The following is an 8,838-nucleotide window of genomic DNA, read 5'->3' as shown; positions in this document are numbered from 1 at the left end:
TGAACAAACGACTGAATCCACCACTCTGCTCCTCCTCCTCCTCCTCTCTGTTTCTCTCTGTCTCTCTCTCCCCCTCCCCCTCTCTCTCTATTCAGACTCATTAGCAGTAGAAATGTGCTAAAACATGAAAACAGCCCGAGGACACATTTTAATTCAGTTGGTGACATTAAGGTGTTGCTGACAGTTGGATTCTGACCTTCAGCGGAAGAAATATAAACATGAAATTCACATAAACACGAGTTAAACTGTGTCAGAGACACAAACGGACCTTCTTTATGGAGGCTGAAAGGTGTCAAATCTTCTGTGTATAATTTAGTCTATTTCATCAATGGATCCACAACAAAAACACTCAAATCCAACACCCTGAAATGTTAAAAGACGTAAAATGGGAAATTGAACAATAGAATCCTAAAAAACAAAAGCAGGAAGTTGTTGTGGAATTAATTTGTGTTGCGTCGATAAGAAATTAAAAAACATATAAAAGAATAAATGCTTCAAAACCTATTTATTTGCTTATTTTAAATATAAATAAATGTATTTATTTATTACTATTGAATGGCTACATTAACGCAGCAACATTTACACTCAGCTGTCCAAAATATTAATGTTTACTTAATAATTTAAAGAAAACTCTGCAGAAAGGTTCAGTCTCTCGGAAAAATGTCCTGATGGTGGCGCTGTAGTGAGGGTCCAAATTTCAAAAAAACTTTATTTTGAAAAACACCCGTAAAGAGACTGTCAAAATAAAAGGAGTGAACTCAGCGTTGCTGCTAACAGCCATAGTTACGGTCGTATATTTTTATTTCTGCAGTGATTACTAATCAATATTTCCTCATTCTAGATCAAACAAAGGTCGGTCGGATCAAAGGCAGCAGCTGCTTCCTGTTTCCTAATTAATGACCTCAGTGTGAAACCGCCTGAAGCTTCATCATCATCATCATCAACATCATCATCGCTGTCACGTCGCATTTTTTAAATATTGCAGACGAGACTTCAACGATAACTTAAATAAGAAAGACGACGGGATGAAGGTCAGACGATTATTAGAAATACAGACTGTTCATCAGTTGTGTAAATATTAGAACATCAAAGAATAATAATATGTTAGAGGAACATCAGCTGACAGTGAGTCGTTAGTCTTTATCATCATTTTTTTTAATGTTAATAAATTGTAATATTTTACGTGATACAGCTAACGTTTGATAAAACTAACGTCCCTGATAAAGCTTTTTTACTGTACTCTACTAGGTTTCTTTACTGTACTCTACTGTGTTTCTTTACAGTACTCTACTGTTTCTTTACTGTACTCTACTGTGTTTCTTTACTGTACTCTACTGTGTTTCTTTACTGTACTCTACTGTGTTTCTGTCCTTACCTTAACTTTAACATGTATCTATAAAAACAGCGTCGGCCTGTAGATGAACTGTAAATGTGTGTTAATAATCAGTCAGTTGTTGGTTGAGGTCTTGAGGCAGCTTTCTGTATCAGAACCAGTAGTTTGATCAGAAACATTGTCACTAAATCAATCAGTTTGAACCCTAGGCCTATTTTTAGGCCTCTGCTCAAAAATTGCATACCCATACTCAAGAGAGTGTAAATCTCTAACTACAAGGTCTATTTGAATAAAAAAATAACAGAAACACTCAGATGGGTAAATATTGTGTATGTTTTGCCTGAAAAAAAAGCAATTCTATTGTTAACGTGAACGATGACATCAGATGTAAATCAGTGTGTTTCATGTCGATGTGTTCAGACCCCATCAGAGTCTCCAGTCATCACCTTTTCTCTTTGAAGCTGCTGACTTCAGTCTTCAAAGCCGAGAGGACAAACAGAGGATCACAGTCGCCTTTTAAATGTAAATCCACTTTCTATTCTCCTGGTGTCCACTAGAGGCATCGCTGCTGTATTATAGAGATAATACATGTTATTCTCCTGGTGTCCACTAGAGGCATCGCTGCTGTATTATAGAGATAATACATGTTATTCTCCTGGTGTCCACTAGAGGCATCACTGCTGTATTATAGAGATAATACATGTTATTCTCCTGGTGTCCACTAGAGGCATCACTGCTGTATTATAGAGATAATACATGTTATTCTCCTGGTGTCCACTAGAGGCATCACTGCTGTATTATAGAGATAATACATGTTGTTCTCCTGGTGTCCACTAGAGGCATCAATGCTGTATTATAGAGATAATACATGTTATTCTCTTAGTGTCCACTAGAGGCATCGCTGCTGTACTATAGAGATAATACATGTTATTCTCTTAGTGTCCACTAGAGGCATCAATGCTGTATTATAGAGATAATACATATTATTCTCCTGGTGTCCACTAGAGGCATCAATGCTGTATTATAGAGATAATACATGTTATTCTCTTAGTGTCCACTAGAGGCATCAATGCTGTATTATAGAGATAATACATGTTATTCTCTTAGTGTCCACTAGAGGCATCAATGCTTTATTATAGAGATAATACATATTATTCTCCTGGTGTCCACTAGAGGCATCAATGCTGTATTATAGAGATAATACATGTTATTCTCTTAGTGTCCACTAGAGGCATCAATGCTGTATTATAGAGATAATACATGTTATTCTCTTAGTGTCCACTAGAGGCATCAATGCTGTATTATAGAGATAATACGTGTTATTCTCTTAGTGTCCACTAGAGGCATCAATGCTGTATTATAGAGATAATACATGTTATTCTCCTGGTGTCCACTAGAGGCATCGCTGCTGTATTATAGAGATAATACATGTTATTCTCTTAGTGTCCACTAGAGGCATCAATGCTGTATTATAGAGATAATACATGTTATTCTCTTAGTGTCCACTAGAGGCATCAATGCTGTATTATAGATAATACATGTTATTCTCTTAGTGTCCACTAGAGGCATCAATCCTGTATTATAGAGATAATACATGTTATTCTCTTAGTGTCCACTAGAGGCATCAATCCTGTATTATAGAGATAATACATGTTCTTCTCCTGGTGTCCACTAGAGGCATCGCTGCTGTATTATAGAGATAATACATGTTATTCTCTTAGTGTCCACTAGAGGCATCGCTGCTGTATTATAGAGATAATACATGTTATTCTCCTGGTGTTTGAACATTGATTATTGATGTTGTTGCTCAGTATTTAGTGTTGGGAATGAAAATGGAGCGTGTTTGGTTATCAGCAAATATGAAACTAAACTATCAACATCAATGGAGTTATTAACATCAATGAGTTAATTAGTAGTTACTAATAAGAACGGGGCACCACCCTGCGGACAGGGACCAATAACCAAACTATAAAGTAAGTCTCATAACTAGTGTTCACTCACAATGTCAATAGTCTGAGTTCTGTTACACATTCAGAGTGAAAGTGAAGGTTGAAGTTCGAGCACAGGCCACTACATCCAGCTGTTATCACACACATATGCACAAGTAATCACAGAAGACTGCTCTTTCAAATATAACAGAGTTTATTAAATCCAAATAATAATACCAAACCAACAAACACTATCATACAATTATATATCTTAATACCTGAAGTCAAAGCTTCAGATATTAGACACATCAAAGTCAACCTCGAGTCTGCAGAGACGGAGGGAAGTCTTCGGTGGAGGAAACGGGAACGAGTCGTACACTAAAGGTGGGAGAACGGGTCGTAGAGGTTATCTGTTCTCTCACTGCAGGATCCAAAAACAAAAATATAAAAATATAAAACAACAACACAGTCTATGTTCGACCAGCGAATTGAACTTGTGACCTAACAGGGTTTGATGAGGCGAGCTTCTTTCACCAGCGCGAGTCTGGACGGAAGATGCAGTTGTGAGTTTGATCAGAATGCCGGTGCCCAGGTAATAAAACCGGTGGGGGGTCCCTTTTGGCCAATGAGGGGCCAGCATTAGGTTTTGGCTGGAGCTGAGAGGTGTGGTCACCTTTCTTGGAGCTTGGCCCTATCAGATCCCAGATCAGATCCCAGATCAGATCCCAGATCAGATCTTTGTTGAAAGAAAGGAAACATGGATGCTCCTGTGTTTGGAAAAGCACACGTGAGGGTCTATGTCAGCCATGAGACCAACATTATAAACTAAATATATAGTTGTATTTTTTTATTAAAAATAAAATAAAAATCAACCAGAGGTTCATTATGTTTACAAAAGGGCATTCAACGAGTTCAAATCCTGAACATGAATACATGTACAGTATGAATATATGAGTATACATGTATGAATACATGAATACATACAATACTGACATGAATACATATTTGGTAGTTATGATCAGGACTGATGTTTAAAAACATTACTCAGTGGAAATAATATCAACATAGAACTTTATGGCAGTATGTTTACGTTGAGGACATCAGAGCAGCTTCGTTCAGTAACGCACAACAGTTCAACGTTCTCCGTCTCCGCTTCCCTTTGTTTAGTTTGTGTTGTTGTATTAAAGCGTTCCAGTTTTGTTATAAATCATGAAGAGAAAGTCTTGCGTCCCTTTTGTCCAGTCAACAAAAAACACACACAAATAAAAAACACATTTGTTCCCTTTAACAGCGCTCAGATCAGTTAGTTTGTTAAGGCGAGGCGTGTTTCCTGAGGCGCTCTTCACTGATTGGCTCAGATGTCGCTCCAGAGGACGGCCCTCCTGCTCTTATCCACACTGACGACATATTCACCGGACATAGACCAGGCCACAGCGCTGATGGACGAGCTGAAGACAGAGACGTTTAAATAAATGTCCACTCAGTCACAACCTATTAAAGGAACAGTACAACAACTACTAAAAGGTAAAGCAGGTGGAGGCCCTCAGGGCAGCGTCCTGGGGCCCATGTTGTTTCTATTAAAGCACATATACATGATTCACTCTGAGTGTGTGTTCATTATTAACACACGGAGCATGTCTAGAGTAAAATAACTTTATACATCATGAGGAGACAAACTGAGACAACCAGTAAAATGCTGATGTGGGATTTTCACACTAAAAGTCCTTTAAGTCTTTACGGACCATGAAACAAAAAAAAACACTAATTTCTCGTAGTTTTTGCTTCCTGTCAGCTTTGAACTTGTTAGATTGAATAATCAGAGTTTGTGCAGGAAACAACAGAAAGCATGCATGTTGTGTGAAGTTTAAAAGATGCTAAAGAGGCAAAATAAAAGCATTGAAGTTTACAAAACAATAAGCAAAATGTACTTTGACTCCATTCAATAGATGAGTCACAACACATGTTGTTAATAACAGGAGTCCCACAGAGAAGCTTCCTGGAGCCTCTGACCTTCAGATCTAAACTCCAGAAGTTAATGAAACATTTCAATCAGTTTGTCTTTCCCTTCATCTCTAACCTTCTCAAACGTGCTAGTTAGTTTGTGACTGATTGGTCGGTGTGTTGATCAGCTGTGTTTTGATTGGTCGGTAGGTTGATCAGCTGTGTATTGATTGGTCGGTGTGTTGATCAGCTGTGTTTTGATTGGTCGGTAGGTTGATCAGCTGTGTATTGATTGGTCGGTGTGTTGATCAGCTGTGTATTGATTGGTCGGTGTGTTGATCAGCTGTGTTTTGATTGGTCGGTAGGTTGATCAGCTGTGTATTGATTGGTCGGTGTGTTGATCAGCTGTGTATTGATTGGTCGGTGTGTTGATCAGCTGTGTTTTGATTGGTCGGTGTGTTGATCAGCTGTGTTTTGATTGGTCGGTAGGTTGATCAGCTGTGTATTGATTGGTCGGTGTGTTGATCAGCTGTGTATTGATTGGTCGGTGTGTTGATCAGCTGTGTTTTGATTGGTCGGTGTGTTGATCAGCTGTGTTTTGATTGGTCGGTGTGTTGATCAGCTGTGTTTTGATTGGTCGGTGTGTTGATCAGCTGTGTTTTGATTGGTCGGTGTATTGATCAGCTGACCTGTGCCTGTCGGGGAGGCGGGTCTCCAGGTTGCCGGTGGAAACGTTCCAGATGTAAACGGCTCCGTCAGCTGATCCGGCCGCCAGGAAACAACCGTCCGGACTGAAGAGAGAGAGCGAGAGTTAAAAGAAGTGTTTTAATAATCACACAACTGCTTCAAAACAAAAAGTTCAAAAGTAAAAAGCAGCAACGAGTCCGTCTCAGAACTCAGAGGATTCATAGTCCGAACCAAGACCAACCCGACCAAAGCAGACCACATCCACGCCTTCTGGTCTGACCTTTCACAATAAAAGCCTTAAACATAGTTGGTCATCTGACTGAAGGAATCTATTCAAACCTTCTATCGACATCGCTGCTGATATGAACCTCTCTGTTTATTCATGGTATTAATATATAAATATATACGGTTTGTTTCCTGTGAATTCATTAATGAGCATCGACCAGCTGCTGCTGTCCAGAGACACAAACAGACGCAAAGCATCATGGTCCTGCCGTTGTCATGGAAACTGCAGAGAAGGAAGCGGCAGCCTCTCGTCTGTGTTCTGTTGGAATGTTTGGATCATAATGAAATACCATAAACCTGATGATGAATAATCAACGCGTTTAAATGAACACATGAAACCTGTTTTCCTCCTGGAAACATGAAGCAACATGTTGCTTAAATGAACTAAACAGACACACGAGAGGAAGACGGACTTTATATTTGATGTTTTCCTCTGAAGAAATAGTTGAACTCCTTCAGAAGATCGTTGGAACTTTTCACAGCAGACAAACTCAGAAATGTTCAGTTTTGTTCTTTGTTAAATAGTCAAACTGAGAAATCAGACTTCTAGTTGAGTCTGTGCTGCAACGAGGAGGACGGGACGGGACGGGACAGGACGGGACAGGACGGGACAGGACGGGACAGGACGGGACAGGACGGGACAGGACGGGACAGGACGGGCCGGGGTCACGGAGCTCCTCAACACGTCCTCACGTCCACACGTCCTCGTGTCCTCGTGTCCTCGTGTCCCTGATCAGCTGCTTTAAGGACCTCGGCTGACTGACTGAATGTGGATGAATTTCACTGCTCAGCTGTGAAACGGACTCATTTATAGATAGAATTACATAAAGTAGCAGAAAATGGAACTCAAGTAAAGTACAAGTACCTCAAAGTTGTACTTGAAGGTAGAATGAGTAGGGGGAGGGGCCACATGGTGCCTTTAAGTACAGTAGTGAAATATAGTACCACTGTTCTCCACAGACTGATGAGTGACCTGGTGACTCATTATGGGATGTGGACTCACTATGTGATGTGGACTCACTATGGGATGTGGACTCATTATGGGATGTGGACTCACTATGTGATGTTGACTCATTATGGGATGTGGACTCACTATGTGATGTGGACTCACTATGGGATGTGGACTCATTATGGGATGTGGACTCATTATGGGATGTGGACTCACTATGTGATGTGGACTCATTATGGGATGTGGACTCACTATGTGATGTGGACTCACTATGGGATGTGGACTCATTATGGGATGTGGACTCATTATGGGATGTGGACTCACTATGTGATGTGGACTCATTATGGGATGTGGACTCACTATGTGATGTGGACTCATTATGGGATGTGGACTCACTATGGGATGTGGACTCATTATGGGATGTGGACTCACTATGGGATGTGGACTCATTATGGGATGTGGACTCACTATGTGATGTGGACTCACCTGATCACTGCTTTGCTGCTGTCGCTGCCACATTTAAAGCCGTCGGCTCTGAAACACAAAAACAGAGTCAGTGAATCTGCTTCATGACACACACACACACACACACACACACACACACACACAATAACTTTATTAAAGTGGGATGTTTGTTGACACCTGAAGCACACACGCTCGTTGCTCCGCCCCCTCAAATCGACCAGCTGGAGGCAGTCGTCACGGCAACAGCTGAGCAGCTGCCGCTGGTCTGAGCTGATGTCCAGCGAGGTGACTTTACCCTGAACGAGCAGCTCCTGAACGCAGCGCTCCGTCCTGAGGACGTTTAAACAACGTTAAGACAAGATCACCATGATTTACAGCGCTGCTCTCGCTCTGTTTCTTTTACTTTGATAACTTGTTCTGTTAAAATAGGAAAGTGCTATAAATAAGTATATATAATGTAAATAATATATATAATTAGTGTGATGAAATGTCAGTAAAAACACAGATCATCTATGAGCAGCATTACAGCTCAGGAATGATGAACAGTCCAATCAGCAGCAGGGAGGGGAGATGCTGGTGTGTGACTGGACGACAGAGCTGTCAATCAGCTGGTTCACACGCTGCAGCAGGAGGAGGGGGGGGGGGGGGGTCCCGTTGGCTGAGTTGTTGCTAGGTAACAGAGGGAGACGGTGAGTCGCCATGGCAACAGCCGGGAAGATGAACGAGAGGTTTGAATCAGAGAAGATTCCACTGATTCTACACCAACACACAGCTCAATGTAACACCTCATGATAAAGTGAAGTGATGAAGCGGTGAAGTGACGGAAGAATACGACATGATGAAGAGTTGAAGTGATGAAGAGGAGGAGGTGATGAAGAGCAGCTCACCTGGAGTCCCAGACTCTGATCTTAGAGTCAAAGTGTCCACTGATCACCGAGTTCTCACAACAAACCAGATCACTGCAGTAAGACGACACTTCAACTACCTTCACACCTGGAGACAGAGTTATTGATCAGATATCAGTTATTGATCAGATATTAGTTATTGATCAGTTATTAGTTATTGATCAGTTATTAGTTATTGATCAGATATCAGTTATTGATCAGTTATTAGTTATTGATCAGATATCAGTTATTGATCAGTTATCAGTTATTGATCAGATATTAGTTATTGATCAGTTATTAGTTATTGATCAGTTATTAGTTATTGATCAGATATCAGTTATTGATCAGTTATTAGTTATTGATCAG

At 40.5% G+C, this 8,838-nt stretch overlaps 1 protein-coding gene across 6 annotated transcripts in view; it reads right to left on the bottom strand.

The window, feature by feature from the left end:
• Positions 1 to 3,487: 3,487 nt before the first annotated feature.
• Positions 3,488 to 8,838, bottom strand: part of atg16l2 (ATG16 autophagy related 16-like 2) — a 12,331-nt gene continuing 6,980 nt past the window's right edge. For all 6 annotated transcript variants that reach the window (XM_079166039.1, XM_079166040.1, XM_079166041.1 and 3 more), the window contains exons 14-18: positions 8,476 to 8,581; positions 7,766 to 7,918; positions 7,610 to 7,657; positions 5,892 to 5,993; positions 3,488 to 4,709 (exon numbers count right to left, since the gene is read on the bottom strand). In XM_079166039.1, coding sequence (XP_079022165.1) covers positions 4,616 to 4,709; positions 5,892 to 5,993; positions 7,610 to 7,657; positions 7,766 to 7,918; positions 8,476 to 8,581 — 503 coding nt within the window. In that variant the 3' untranslated portion in view covers positions 3,488 to 4,615. The remainder of the gene's footprint in view (positions 4,710 to 5,891; positions 5,994 to 7,609; positions 7,658 to 7,765; positions 7,919 to 8,475; positions 8,582 to 8,838) is intronic.

The sequence above is a fragment of the Pholis gunnellus genome, assembly GCF_910591455.1.
Source record: "Pholis gunnellus genome assembly, chromosome: 9".
In the NCBI taxonomy this organism is placed as follows: domain Eukaryota; kingdom Metazoa; phylum Chordata; class Actinopteri; order Perciformes; family Pholidae; genus Pholis; species Pholis gunnellus.
The sequence above is the reverse complement of the archived record's forward strand: the minus strand, read 5'-3'. Positions and strand labels throughout refer to the sequence as shown.